Genomic DNA, 15818 nt, shown 5'->3' on the forward strand with positions numbered 1-15818 from the left:
CACTCCCTGCAGGGAAGTTGGGACTTCATGGGGTGTGCCTCAGAGTGATGCAGGATGTCTGTTCCCAGGCTGGGAACAATCCCCGGTTTGGCCCCAGAGTCTCCTGGGCAGCAGACACAGCCAGCCGCATGGTCCTGGACAGGGAGGGTTAACTCTGAGCTGAAGGACTTACAGTAAGGCTGGGAGACACAACACACAAGCTTCCTGGCAAGGGCTCACCGAGGGTAGGAGGGGACTGCTAAATGAACTCTCTCAGGCTTTGTGGCTGCCTTTCCCAAGGCCCAGGCTGGCCCCTTTGATAAATGACACATGTCATTCTGTCAGGGCTGACACCGCAGCTGGGAGGGCTGGTGATGCATGGCCCCAGTGAAAAGAGAATCCACTTTTTGGCACCGAGTGAGTCTGTGCCCTGTGTAAGGATTTTGTTTCTCAAAAAGTAAAAGATAGACTTAGGATTGGGGGGTGGGGAGTTGAAAAACAGATTGAACGACAGCTTACACTTAACATAAATTAACTGGGGTAATGGCGAAATGTGCTAGCCTGCGATAAATAAAAGCTACATTAGTCAATTATTAATCACACTCTAACTTGTAGCCAGAACCCAGGACTTAAATCTGAGGCCTGAGCTGCCTTATAAACAGATAAGATGGTGTCTGATAGCTGTCTCCCTGAGAGAAATCAGGAAGGAGTCAAAGGCTCAGGGGGCTCCCCAAGGGGAGCACCTGGAAAGTTCTGGAAACAAAGTGGGGTGAGCAGTGCAAGAGACCCATCCCATACAGACACAAACCTACTGGTTGTGTAAGGAAAACTAAGCCGGACAGCAACTTCCGAATGCTTCTCCCTCAGGACCTATTACGTTTTTCTCAATATGCAAGATATTTACATGTTGCCCATGTGTGTTCCTAGACTTTTTGTCTTAAAAAAAAATCTGTTGCCAGTTTTGAACCTGGACCTACTGAGTTACAACTTTTAACTGATCCCTAGTAAGGGAATTTCCCTAGAGATGGGATTTATTTCAAAATTATTTAGAAGAGACAATAATGCCCACATTTTACTGTTCACACTGGCACTTGGCATTCACATACATTAAAGCACTGAGCCCATCCCAGTCCACCGCCCAGCCAACTGGCTTTCTGTGTGGCTGAGTTGTAAGCAATTCACAACCCACTTACCACCCACCAACACACAATCAAGATAATGCAGTCACACACACACACACACACACACACACACACACACACACACACACACACACACTTGGCCTTAAGGTATCACCGTTTGTCATAATAAAGAATGAACTATAAGTAATAAAAGCACAATGGGACCTAATAAACATTAAGTAAAGCCCACCGTGAAGAGTCAACTCCTCTATGCTCTGTGCATGCTGCCGTATGAATTCACCAAGGCTTCATCCAGGAAAGCCTCCCCTCCAGGCTCAGGACAGGGAAGGTGGTAGTTGCTGTGACCCTTGGCCTTCCATGTTGATGAGCTTACTCCCACAGGGTTGAGGTTCTAAGAAATCTGCTGAGGTTGAGGGGAGACTTGTGGCGTTCAAAAGTAACAGAGACCAACACGCGTGTCCAGGAGAAAGTGTGTGCACCACACAGCCAACAGGTAATACTAGAAGCCGCATCCGCCCTCCGTAAGCACGGTTCCCTAGCACTGGGCCTGGTTCATAAAGCAAATGCTCAAAGCAATGCCTAATGAATAACAAAACCTGCATTTGCCCTTAAAAGTGCATCTCCGGTGCACTCTTCCAGGGCAAAGATGTGCCCATACCTCCAGGATCCCCTGCCCCACAACTTCCAGATCTCACAGAGGCAGACATGATTCCTTGCCCCATGACACCAAAAGAGCAGAAGGGACCCAAGTTGCCTGTTTCAGCTTGCTTCCTATTTAACAATTAAAAATAAACTGAGATGTTACCCAAAGTAGGTTCTCTGAGCACCATCAGCTTTTCTTAAATAAAATAAAATACAGCTGTTGTTTCATGTCAGATGTAGCTAAATAAATTACAGAGTTGTAAAATAGTAATGCTTTTAGAATTCTCTAATAATGCAAACCCTTCACCTACAGAGAAGTAAACTGAGGCCTGGCAAAGGGGAAAAAAATCAGTGATAGAACAAAGACCCAGGCCTGCATCTACCATCTAATATTGCTTACAACACCAGATACACTCAAGAATTGATTGGTTTTTTATGAAAGTCAACCTCCTTAATGGAAACACATACAATTAATAGACAGGTTCCAAATCCAGTCAAAATGTTTTAAAAGCCACTAAACCCAATGACTTCTCAGATGGCGGTGGGGGTGGGGAGGGGGCGGGGGTGTCATCTGTTAAAGCATGGGCTGGTATTTAAACGCCTCCCTTCCTCCAGTTGAAATATAATTTTTCTTTAGTCCATAAAAAATTGAGATAGTCTGCAGAATGTTTATATACGGCCGGGGTCTCTCTTTAAAAGGTTTCTACTTTTACTTTATGACCTGTCCTTGATTTGACGCTTCCGCTCATCAGAAAGGGATTTATAAAATAATCCTGAAGGTGAGGAGCAGACATCTGTCAGGGGCTGGCTGGGTTTCATGATGCGAAATGTAAGAAGAGAAAGAAATCCTGTTAAGCTCTCTTTAGTCACCAATAGACATCAAAGGTAATAATTAAAGAAGACAGACGTCATAAAACATAAATTTATGTCTATTTTAATAATGCACAAGTGGCGTAGTGTGTAAAATATCTATTAGGTTGAAAGAACATGAAAACGTTTCAATACGGGGAGGGGGAATCTATGTTTTGTTTGGGGGTATTTTCCCTTCCTTAAAAAAAAGTGGGGATTTTTTTTTTCACAAGTTTAAAGTGAAGTCTTTCCAAACCTTTGCCATCTGTGGGTACATGAACTATGAATGACCCCGAGTGATTTGCACTCTGCTGAGAATCCTTAGAAAGCTGGGGAAAAAGTATCATTAAGAATGACTGATGACTGTCAGTCATGGTTGACCTCATCCAGGCTTTGGTCTCTGCCTCAGTAATAAGCTGCCCTTTATTAGTACCAACACTCCATAAAGGGGGTGTGTTTAGTCACAGGATAGTGGCCTTCTAATGCCCATTGCTTCTCGGGAAAAGATTGATGGGTGTTCATTTTTACTGCCTTCTCTGCACACACAGGGCCAGGGCTGCAGAGCAGCAGGCCTGCAAAACACACACAGGAGGAAGGAAGTGGGAAGAGAACATCTCGGAAGGGAACCCAGGGCCGGGGGGACGGAGGCAATTTTCCCTTAAAGAAACCCATCTTCCAAAAAAGACCCCACCAGTATGCCACATGTATATCTGATTCCAGCAGGAAAGTCCAGGGAAGTAAATGTGAGTGTTGAGATGCAACCAAAGGTCCCCTTGCTAAGTGCAGCTCATCTTAGAAACAGAACCAACGCTGGCTTGGGACTCTGTCCCTCTAAAACGGCAGTAGCCAAAACTCTGCCCGAAGAATTAGGCCCTATAACCAGCCTGACACCAAAATACAAAGATGTAATTATTACCCATTAAAACCGAATGTGTGAAAAAAAATCTTCCCTATACGAGCACATAAAACCTATCTACTGCCTTTGTATTAAACTACTAAATTGTTTTTAAGAGGCAATTGCTATAGAAACAGACAAATGAACTATATGTGTGTATGTGGGTACAGGTATACACACATATATATGCGTACACACATATACACACACACACACACACACACACACACACACACACACACACACACACACCCCACTGTCCTAGGAGCCCTAAATCCTGTGCACTACCTCCATCTCGTGTGAGATGACTGCATGCCTCCCCAGGAGGTGGAGAGAGACTGGTGTGTCAATTGCCTCCCCATTGCCCTCGCCCCACTGTGGGTTCTCAGGTACTGCAGGACTAGGGAGCAGCAGGCTCTGCCACATCATGCTCTGGGCAGGTGCTCCACACAACAAATGAAGAGACTGTATCCCATGTGGGGCTCTCCATTCCAAATATGTCTATAAACAAATTTAGCTCACAGGGTGATTAATTTGCAGAACCCCTTTGAGAATAAGCCAGACTCTGCAGTCTAATGCCTTCAGCCAGTTACTCCCAGAAATTTAGCCAAACACCACAAGATCCTGCTCTCAGAAACTGCTAGAGAACCTTGGGGTTGAGTTACAATGCACACAGGCTCCTACCGGATTCAAAAATTGGTTCCATGAAAAAGAACCACGGTGGCAGAGAGCAACTGGGTTTAAACACAGCCTGTCTCTAGCAGACAGTCAACACCTCATCTTGTGCAGCTCAGAAGAACAGAGGGAAGACCGGACCAAAGCCACCCTTTCGGCTCTAACCGCAGGACAGCTGTCCTGGCTTGGAGCTGCCATCGGGTCAGGCCCAGTCTGAGCCAGGAGAAGAAGAAGGAGGAGGAGGAGGAGGAGGAGGAGGAGGAGGAGGAGGAGGAGGAGGAGGAGGAGGAGGCGGCCAGATCTTCTGTGGGTACCACAGTTGTAAGTCGGTTCTCCTTGAGACCTTTCAAGACACTGGTTTTTCCAGTGAATGAAAAAAGGGGCAATTGAGAAGCTTCCCCTATGAACTCTGGGTGACCTCTGGGTGCCTGACCTCTGACCAGGTCTGCCAGCCTTTTCTGCTTCCTTTCTCTACCACAGCTTCTTACAGTGGATTTGAAGTTGCCAGATAATACAAGTTCAATCCCTGCTGGGGTTGAAGGGAGGAAGGGAACTTCATGCTACCAAACTAACGTGCAACCACTGAGCACCATCCCACATGGACAATCACACCAGGCGGTATAACCCAGACGCAGGGAGCTTTGCACACTCCCACCTCTTCAAGCCCCCCCCCCCCCCCCCCCCCCCCCCCCCGTGTACTTGTGTGTGAAGAGTACTGCTGCAGTGCCCTGAGTGCTAACAAGATGAAGTACTTCCTGGCTGATGGAGAATATTTATATTCCATTACTTTGTGGGGTTCTAGCAGATTCCTTCCATTTTAAAACTGTACACACACACACACACACACACACACACACAGAGAGAGGCAAGCATATATGCACACATATACGTACATAAATACAATACATGTTCTTAAAGTTTGGAGACAGTTCAAAGGGATTTACACCCATCACAATAGTATTGTTTACGATCACATTATTTGCCCATATTTGGCTGTTTTCGATGCCAGTACCTTCCCAGGTAATAATAAAGCACAGCAAACGAAACCAGACATGTTTTACTGTTATTTTCACGTAGCTAGGAACTGAAGCAGGGCAGGCTCTTATGGAGTATTACACAGTTTACTGCATTAATAATAGGATGCCCCACCGCCGTGACACATTCTGTACTTGAAATAAATATTAGTCACAATACTTGCGTTTTAACTCCATATATTTTAAGGCTGAGCTGCAGCGGTGACACAGGCACAGGGTGACTCGCCAATAAGGCACATTAACCACTTTGAGCCGAGCCTTCTCTTCGGCACGGTGTCCATTGATATGTCGTGCCATTTCTTGCTATGAATCTTACCGCTGGCTTTTTAAAAATAGTAAAATGTAATAAATACAGGTTTCTGAAAAGTTCACATTCCCAAGTCGGAGTGTGTACTGACCTTCACCGCTGATTTAATTTATTTGATCACATCTTGCTGAAGATGCGTTTTACTTTTCACTAAAAACTGAGACTATTCTCTGTAACCAAATTCTCTAAAATCCAGCCCCCTCCCCTTGTCCATCACAACCTTCTACTCACCCTCACTCCAACCAGCTTTTGTGTAGAATTTATAGGCGTGTAACTATTTGACCTATATTTCACAGACACTATTTTCTCCAGCAAGAAGCTGGGGAACACACCTTTAAGACTGCAGCCAGCAAGCTGAGGCAGACATGCCCCTGCCTCTATTTCAAGCCCGGAAAAGGCACCTGAGATTTAATATGGAGCTGACGGTAGTGTTGAGCTGCTGGGAGCAGAAGTGTGGGACAGGATGAAACCCTGTGCAGGGAGCTTCCAGGGATTCACCTTGGATATTTCCCTGCAGAATGCGCCACAATCGCCAGAGCCAGGGAACCCTGCAGTAGAGTTTCCAGCAAAAATAAAAATAACAATAATTAAAAAATACTACAATCGAGTAACTGAGACTCGACCCCCCCCCCCCCCCCGCTCCCCCGTAAAAAAAAAAAAAAACAGGCAAATCCTTGTTTGTGCTGTTACAGAATCTCACGGACGTGGAGAGAGAACAATGTCTATCCTCTGAGGAAACTGTGGACTGCTGTTGCAGTGGTGTGGGGCTAACAACAAAGCCAGCCCAGACAGGACAGGCTGGGGACAGGAAGAGGTAAGCAGGAGCTGGGCTGAAAGGCCTTCCTAGGAAAACACCGGGTAGAAAGACCATCAAAGTTGTGACTCTCCCTCACTGTTAGTTTATTTCACAGTGGAACAGTGGCATCTATAAACAATTTAATGCTAATTAAAACAGAAATCCAATCCAGATATTCCCAAGCCAGAATATCCAAGCAGGTGATTAATGCAGGAAGTACTAAAGCAGATCCCAGCTCAAAAAATCCCTCTAAAAATGACCTTCTTTTCCTTGCCTGACAATAACCATTAAAAATGGTAACTGGAGGCCTGCTTACTCCCATCTCAGGAAACAACGCTGATGAATTTCCCCAAGTCCATAAATTTGACAGTGTCTTTCTTCAGTAAAGTTAAAATGTAAAAAGGGTTTCAGGTATCCCTACCCAACTCAGTATTTGTCCATGTCTATTAAAAAAATAGGAACACACAAAACTGATCTTTTGAGTCACTCACTGTCAGCCATCACTTTAGCTATCCACAGAGCGCCACCGAGTTTTCAATGCAGGAGGACCCGCCTGCAACTGCAGCCTTTTATGCGCCCACTAGGCTTCCCGGGTAGCAGACATTAACAACTGGACTTCAAAGGGAATAAGACCGCTTGGTGTGATTCACCACCACCAAGACTGTGTTTGTCCCTTCCCCTGGCAGTGCTAAGATTTTTTAATTTTAGGGTGGGTCACGTAAATAACCAGCAGGCATGATACCGCAGCTTACCACCCTGGGACCTGCCATCTCCAGAAGGGACTACTATGTGACTACTTCAGTTATCACACCACCAGGTGTGCGAGCAAGCGCACACCTATGCACCTCTGCCTCCAACCAATCCACTACACACACACACACACACACACACACACACACACACACACACACACACGTGCACAAGCAGCATCACATGAAAAGAACGGTGGCCCCATCATCGGCTCGCTATCTGGCTTTAACATTCCTAGGCACCAGGTCCACATCAAAAATCACCATGATTAGAAGGAGTCTTCTTGAAGAAGTCTGGTGGTGGTAGACTTCTTTTAAGAATTTTTAAGTATTTTTAAGACTTCCAAAATTAATCTTAAAAGGGGGGGGGGCTCAAGATAAAAACAAACAAACAACAATAAAAACAAAACAAAAAAAGCAAGGCTACATCAAAAAGCAGCGTCTGTATGGGAAAGCCTGTTTTTTTAGAACGAGAAAAAGAGCCTGAAGTGTGCACACTTGAACCTTCCCTTTCACCTAGCTGGTGTCATAACAATGGCACTGGGGGTGTCTCAAGGACAAATGATCGGTCCAGACCGTACACAATTCAAGGAGTGTTATCGCTCCAGCAAACTGTTGTCCCAAAAATTATATTCATTGCTTTTCAAAATGTTATCAACTTCATAAATAAATACCTTCCTGGGTGAAAAACAGAGTGGTGCTTCACTGTGGCGGTGAGGGCCTTCTCTATCAACCCTATTGATAAAAACTTTAAAAATTACCCATTTCTGCTCTGCCCAGTCACACCTTTCTGGCGTGTATGTCCGGCATCTGATGTTTACATTTTACCACCCTGCTTCCTCAGGTCAAAGTCTTCCCCTGGATATTGTGTCAGCAGCCTCCTGTTACCTTTAATCAATACTAAAATAATGTCGTATTAAAATACACCTACCACTTCACAACAAAGGTATTCATTCACAAATGTCTCAACGCTTTATCACATATCCATGTTGTCTTTGGTTCTCGTAATCTTTAATAGTCTGTGTTGTGATCTATTTGTATTATTGCCATGAACGCTATTCCTGACTTGGGGGAAAAATGAGTTAAGAAAAAAGTAATATGTCCCTTTCCCCTGAGCCAAGAAAACCATCCCTAGTCAAGGGCACTGTCCTTCCTGGTGGATAGGTAGGCAGTGGGAGGCACCACCTCCTTCCTGAGAAGGTGCCAATAAAATGCCTTCTGTTCTTTGTGCACTGTGAACTTGAGCCTGACTTGGAATAATTTACCATTACTTTTTACAGGGTTTTCCGAGAGGGACAATAAGAGTGTGTCGTGAGGGCAGGCTACCCGGATGGGGACCCGCGGCTTCCGTGCACAGGTGCGGCTCCTGCCCTTGGCTAAGTGGGGCTTGTCTAGTTAACGACTTACAATGATGAAAGTGTTTTGAACCATAGTCTCGTAGAAGATTGTTCTAGACCTGGCCTCTCAGGGAACATATATCCACCCTGAGCTGGGCACAAGCACATTTAATCAGCAGCTAATAACCGCACGGGAGGAGCCGCTCCCCTCATAAATCAATGTGCAAAATTGCTAATACACTAGTTATCGATTAGCACACCAACACTCATTTTGAGGCTATAGCTAAGAACTAACAAAGTGACAAGGGTAAAGTGTTATTTCTTTCACACGCAGACAGCTGGGCTGGAAAAAACGACTCCAGCCGGCAGTAATTCTTAATTGACACCTGTCAAGATAATGGCGCAGCCGCAGCTGCTGCGGGGGAATCTGTCCCTTACTCTGTTCATCTGTCAGCTTTAATACCCTTCCTATGCACATATTTTTTTCCTTTGCTCTAATCTACCTAAATTGTCCTGGCTTTTGTTTGAAACCTGGGTTTTTGGTAGCAGCTAATCCCTTCCTAATATCTGTCCATCCATGATTTAATAATCTCACACACCGTATTCACAAAGTCAAGGTTTTAGGGTTTGATTATGAAAATGAAAAGGTGATGGGGGGGCGTATCTAAAAACCGGAAGAACTCAGAAAGGTAGTAGGTACGGAATTATCTATCTATTTTTAATTCTTTAAACTTATTTTGGCGCTTTTCGCCTCCCGAGACAGAGGTATGTCACTATCCTGTCTTCACCCTGCTTCCTAACTTGTACTTGAGAATATTCAGTCCCTCCAAACCCTTTTCCACCCTGCACAGGTAGACACACTTGCATAAGACTGTGTATGGAGTGCGGAAGTCTGGCAACACCGAAGTTGTAGTCTGGCAGAGAGAGAAGGGTTCAAAGACACAACAGCACAGGGGTTCCTTTCTCTAAAAAGAAATCCTGCTTTGGTGTTTATTTTTTTTTAGGATAATCCAGAATATATAATGTACAACTAACTGCTCTAGTGCCTCCAGAGCACAGCAGTCACCTCCCCTTTCTGCCTATTGAGAGAACTGCCATGGAGGGGGGTCCACTGGGGCTATTAAAGAAAAAGACAGATGGGGGGGCGCGCTCGGAGGTCGGGGGACAGAGAAGCCAGTTTTTAATAATTCAATTCAAAAATTCCACATAGCTCAAGTTGTTTGCCTACGATGAAATTATCGTCACAAGTTCTTTGTCAATGCAGAGCCACACAATCAATAATTATCTATTTCTTGAGATGTTCTGTTGGTTCATTTTTCCTACGGCAGGGGCTGAGGCCCCACTCCACCCACAGGGACCCTGGTCTAGGCCTCAGCAGCCAAGACTCCTGGCAACCCCTGACTGGGGCTCTTCCCTCCACAGCTGGAGCTCGCCTCCGAGACAGGCACCATTGATCAGGAATGTGCTGCTGAAAGCACTCACTGTACATGATCAGCCAGCACACAGCAGTTAACCTTTGCCCTTGGCCTCTTCCACAGCAAGGCTGGCATGTAGGTGGGGTGAACACACCCAGGCTGAGAGAGGAGTGAGGGCCCAGCCCAGCCGAGGAGGCCTCTCCAGAAGCCCTTACAGCCACCGCTTTCTTGACCCTGCTCCCAGACCTCCTGGCTGCTCCCTCTGCCTTCCTGGGCATCACTGTGGATGCAGTCCTGGGTTCAGCTCCATCGCCAACATGCCTTGGAAACCATCAGCAAAACCAGCTTACAAGATCTGCACCATGTGCATCCATCAAATGACCAGAACTGGGCTGAGCGATTTCCAAAACAGCATTCTGGATCCAACCAAAGGAATGATCCTGTCCGGGGTCGGGGGGAAAGATGCCCAGAACTGGGAGGACTGGTTGCTAGGACCCAACCAAACTTTTTGAAATCTGTTATGATTCCCAACACATTAACATAAAATCTCTTAACTTTCTACCCAAATCTATTTTTTACTTACATTGGGCCTAGAACAGCTTATCACAACCATAAATAAACCTCAAGAGCCTCTCCGTAGGAGACTAGAATACCATCATTTTTTTAAAAGAGTAATTTTGAAGTATACTACACAACTAGATGTTTTTAAATACATTATCATAATATTAACATAATAAGCAATGAAAGAAAATTATCCATTGTTTGCTAACAGTTATGCAAAAGAGATGCCGAGGAGTAGAAAATAAGACATGCCTACAATTAAAAAAAAAAAAGATATTTCGGTCTTCATTCAAAACTCTATTTTCATCACCCTGTATGAATAAATAATAATTAACAGAATTAAACTTAAATATTCTTAATGCATATGCAGGTGGTACCTAAAATCTTTTAGTGAATGAATGAATGAATGAATGGGCCTGACCAAAACCTCTGGGCTTCACCTCAGTTTTACACACACACACACACACACACACACACACACACACACACACACACACCCCACATACAACGCTCCCACAGCAGATCAAGGGAGTCTTAAGTAGCTGACAAAATACTAACAAAGGAACACATGTAAATACATGCCATGGCCCCTCCCGTGGGATATCAACCCCTGTGTGTGTGTGTGTGTGTGTGTGTGTGTGTGTGTGTGTGTGTGTGAGAGAGAGAGAGAGAGAGAGAGAGAGAGAGAGAAAGAGAGAGAGAGAGAGAGAGCAGCCAGCCACCAAGAAAAACTGTCTACCTAGCCTTTTTTTAACTCAGTATTTCTAAAATAAGTTTACCTCTGAAAACTCATTAACTCTCTGCATCAACACGTTTGGTGCTGTGTGGTGGCAGAGCAGTTGGAAGGTCCTCCTTAGCACCGAATGCAGGAAGGAGAGGTGCACTTCCTTCCGGCCCTCACAGCTTCCCTCCCTTGTGAGGTTAAGAGCTACAACCAGTGTGGTGGATATACAAATCTATTTCTACAGCTGGGCAGCTTCTGAGGGGTTGGCTTTTTTGAGGTCCTTTTCCCTTTCTGAGTCAGGGTACAACCTCAGGCCTACTGAGGCAAAAGAGAGCTTGTCACCACCCTCTTATGTATCTAAGGTTGGTTCCTTGCCTCTCACAGGTGTGACCCTTGCTGACCGAAGACAGGCCCTTCCTCGACCACATACTTGCAGGTCACATGAAAAAGACTAAGGTGGATCAGAGGGCTCCAGCCTGCTACATGGGTATAGACATTACACCCATACCTGAAAACATGGAGGGGTGCGAACTTTTTAATTCAGACTTATTCAGCCACCAACTGCCTCCACTCCCACCCCCACGCTTAAAAACACCTAACTCCCTGGAAGTATAACAATTAAGGTTTTTTGGAATTAAAGAGAGAGAGAGAGAGAGAGAGAGAGAGAGAGAGAGAGAGAGAGAGAGAGAGAGAGAGAGAGAGGAGCCGAGCGGCTGCTTCTCTGCCTTGGCTTTATTGCACAGTTCAAAGGCAGGCTTTTCGGAGGTCATTAAGCAGCATTGTCTCTGTGACATGATTAGTCAGGTAGCAAAGTCCATTTGTCACCTGCACCCGCAAATTGAGTTAATACTCCACTACAGGCTATGGGGACTGTATAATATCAACGTGATTACATCAAGCGGGCCGCAAACTTGACAGCTCACTGAATTTGTCGGCATTAATCGTTACGCCTGTCACAAATCCATCAGGTTTACAGATAATTAGGGGCCTGTTAATGAAGCAGGCTAAACAACCTTACCTTTTTTGATAATTAAGAAGCCGCTTCATTACGAAGGGACCATTTCCTCTGAGCAGTATTTCTGTATTTTTTTTTTTATATAGGGAGGACTCATTTAGATAATTTTCCCTTCCTCTCCCATCACTATGAAGTATTGCAATTCTGCATCTGTCATCCACCAACTTCCTGGCTACCAAACAATCAATTATTTGACACTAAGATATTCTCAAGAAAAACTCATCAGTTACGGATGGAACGGTGAGGCAGGACAACTCACAGCTCAAAGAAGGAAAAAGCCAGCCAGGATGTGATAATAAAAACTCTTCATAAAAAAAAAAAAATAGCTGCATTCACACGTACACAACCGCCATGTCCCCTTTTCAGAAATGAACAAGTCCTATTCGCTGCCCACCTAGCCTGCTTCTTCAGGAGGCCACACTGGTTCCTGCCTCAGGATAAACATGGAGGGCTCCTTATTAAATGCTTAAGACTAAGGAAATCAAGGGTTTTCTCACCTAGCCTATCATAAATATACCGAGTCCTGATGCCAACGTAAATATTAGTGAAAACAAGCAAGTGTGAACCCTGTGCGATAATGGAACGGATTCCAGATGAAAGCAAACAGCCTTATTTTGCTAAGAGGCCACCTTAATGCTTTTTCTAAGTAAGAGGAAGAGCTAAACAATGGCTCATTTAATGAACACAAGAGTCCCACAGGTTCAAAATCAGAGCAGAGATAATAAACCCTGTAATTAAACTTACACTGAACCTTTTAGTATGGAATCTATTTTTGAGATCTTGCTTCAAAACACAGGACATTTGGGACATGTGCCGTCTCAACTTCCTCTCCACTAAAATATATTTTGGCTCCATTTTTTAGGGTTTTTTTTCTCCCCCTCTCAAGTTCCTGTACAGCAGATGACTCAGTCATCAAGTCTTCACAACCATCACTCTGCAGCATTTTGATTAAGTATGCCAAATGTCGTGTAGAGGAAAGAATGGAAACACTGAGCCTGCCAACTTTTGATTGACCATTAAAGCCAATGATATATGTGCCTGTCAAAAGACAGACAATTAAATCAATATTGGAAAAAAGTCGCCTTGACGGCTTGTTTTTATGTAAGAGCTGCCACGATGGATTACCATGCATCATCATGCCCTTGTCAACTTCCAAACCTTTTATTTAAAAAAAAAAAAAAATGTGGTATTTAAAGTTACAGTACCTCATTCCCTTAGCATTCTGTTTGTCCTTGGAAATACTCACTACAACACTGAGCACAAAAGTTCTCAAGGAGGGGCTTTCTAAATGCAACTTCCCGTGGCACACTGTATCCTCAAGTTCCCTCTGCCTGGGAAAAACACAGGATCTTGTCACACTTCAGACAAGCAAGTGGCAAAGTCCTCTACAGACTGTCCCCTGTTGTGGGGCAGCAAGGGGCACAGACACTCTTTCAGGGGCTTCTTCCTCCTCCAATCAGTTCTCGCAACATAAACATCCTGTGTTTTATCCCCTTGATGTTATGCTGACTGGGCATCAAGGTCGTCTCCTTCTCAGAGCTTGGCTGAGCATTTCTGCAAAATATCTCTTAGCGTATTTTCTCTAGTCACTCATCCATGAAGAAATTAGCCCCAAATTCTTGAGGGGCAGTAATCTCTGTTCCCAGTACTTCTCTGGAAAAATCACCGAGAGACTTGGACACATGAACAGAGCTGAAACTTATCCAGTGCTCGCCTGTCCTGCAACAGTGAAGAATCACTGGGGTTGGACACAAAGCACTCTTAGTATTTTTACCCTAAAAGCCTGGGGAGGGAGGTTGCTTCCCTCTGTTATTTAGTGATAACTCACTGGCAGATCAGTTGCACTCCCAATTCCCCAAAACACAGCATCCCAAACCGAGACCAGACACAACTACTGAGCTGCATTCAAACCTGCCATTAAAAAAAAAAACAAAAAAACAAAAACCACAGCTGACCCACACCAGGGCTTCAGCAATGGATTAGGACACTGCAGCTGTAAAACTTCTGAGACAAAATTAAAATGGAGCAGAGAAAAGGGGGAGCAAGAGAGAGAAAAGTTGGCCTGATAGCGTGGACCTGTCAGGAGCATGTGTGTTTCCATGGTGAGTGATTTATTGATGTTTATCAGGAATGAATAGATCAAAGGCTGCCAGATGACAGGCGATCAATCACACATCAAATCAAGGATGGCAATCCTCTAATAAAACAGAAAACAAGGAGAACCAGCTCCTGCCAGTTCCTCCTCCAGAGAAAAATAACTTTTCTGTTCAATCAGACTGCACTATCGCTGCCTTGTGCTGGCCTGATCAAAAGGCGTCTTTAGAGGTAATAAAAAGAGAGAGAGAGAGAGAGGGAGAAAAGGAGAAAAAATAAAGAAGAAAAGCCCCCTTGCCTGGACATTAAATGTTGCTGTTTTCCAGAGGAAGCCTCTGGCTGCCTTCTCTAGTCCCTGGCTGGTGACCTTATTTTCAAGTGTCAGGTTCAGCCTCCCCGCCTTCCCAGGACTTTGCCGCGCCCGGCCGCCCGGGACAGCCCCTCCGCGCACGCCCTCCCGGGGCGGCCCGTGCCCAGGCCTGCGCGCCCCGGGCTCCGCGCGGACCCTGCGAAGTTTCCCGGCCCCGCGCGCGGCCAGGTGGGGGCGGGGACGGCAGCCTGGGGCCGCGGCGGCGCGGGCCGACCTCCCTCCTCCCGCCCAGCCCGCCGGCGCCCGCTCCCCACGCGCGGGCCGCGCCGTTACCTGCCGAGCGCCGGGGGGCCTGCTGCTTCCTCCTCGGCATGCTGCTCGGGCCGCCGCAGCCGTCGCCTCAGCCGCCGCCGGAGTTCGCGGGGCGCGGGGAGCGGGGACGCGGGGCCCGGGCGCGGGCGCAACTCCGCGGCGCGCCCAACTTTGGCCTCGTCCCCGCGGGCTCCGGGCTCCGGGCGCGCCGCGGATGGCGGGCGCCGCTCGCATGGACCGCCGCGCCCGGGCCGCTCAGCTGGCGGCGGCGGCGGCCGCGCGGGCCGCTCCCGGGCCGCCGGGCTGCGGGCGGAGCGCGCGGGGCCTGGGCGCCGAGCCCGGAGTCATCCCCGGCGCGGGCCGCGGGCGCAGCGGCGGGCGCTCGGAAGGCCGGCCCGCGGCCCGCGCTCCATGCCGCTGGCGCTGTACTGGGCGGGCGCTGTCCGGGCGCCGCCGGGCGCTCCCGCGCCTTCCTGGGCGAGCCGCGAGTCTCCGCGCGCAACTTTCTCGGCCCCTCTCTGCTGGCGGTGGGGGTCGCGGCGGGCGCTGCTAGTGCGCGGGTCGCAGCTCTCTCATTGTGCGCCAGCGAGGCCGACCGGCTGTCCTTTCCTCCCCGCACTTAGTCTAGGAGGAAGAAAGCAAACAAGACAGGAGTGAAGCCCCCGTACATACATGCGCCGGGGGAGATGTCAGCGCCGCTCCACCTTCCAAACAGTCACAGATCAAACAGTGTCACCCGCCGGAGCGCCACTTCGTGCACCGCGCTGCCCCCGGGGGGCCTGGCCGCCAGGATCGCCGCTTCTTCCGAGGAGAAATCTAATGCAAACACATTTTGATCGTGGATTTTTGGCCGGTCTTGATCTTCCAACAGAAATTTTTTTTTTTTCGAAAAACACACACACAAAAACCACACACCCCCTCCAAAAAAAATAAGCCAACAACAACCCGGAGAGTGTGCACCGAGGGGGTGAAGAACGGACAT

At 47.0% G+C, this 15818-nt stretch overlaps 1 protein-coding gene across 1 annotated transcript in view; it reads right to left on the reverse strand.

Annotated features, from left to right (window-relative positions):
- Positions 1–14997, reverse strand: part of Tshz1 (teashirt zinc finger homeobox 1) — a 73132-nt gene extending 58135 nt beyond the window's left edge. The window contains exon 1 of the mRNA XM_052742695.1: positions 14858–14997. Coding sequence (XP_052598655.1) covers positions 14858–14897 — 40 coding nt within the window. The 5' untranslated portion in view covers positions 14898–14997. The remainder of the gene's footprint in view (positions 1–14857) is intronic.
- Positions 14998–15818: the final 821 nt, after the last annotated feature.

Source organism: Peromyscus californicus, unplaced genomic scaffold (genome assembly GCF_007827085.1).
Source record: "Peromyscus californicus insignis strain IS unplaced genomic scaffold, ASM782708v3 Scaffold_17__1_contigs__length_78620276, whole genome shotgun sequence".
In the NCBI taxonomy this organism is placed as follows: Eukaryota; Metazoa; Chordata; class Mammalia; order Rodentia; family Cricetidae; genus Peromyscus; species Peromyscus californicus.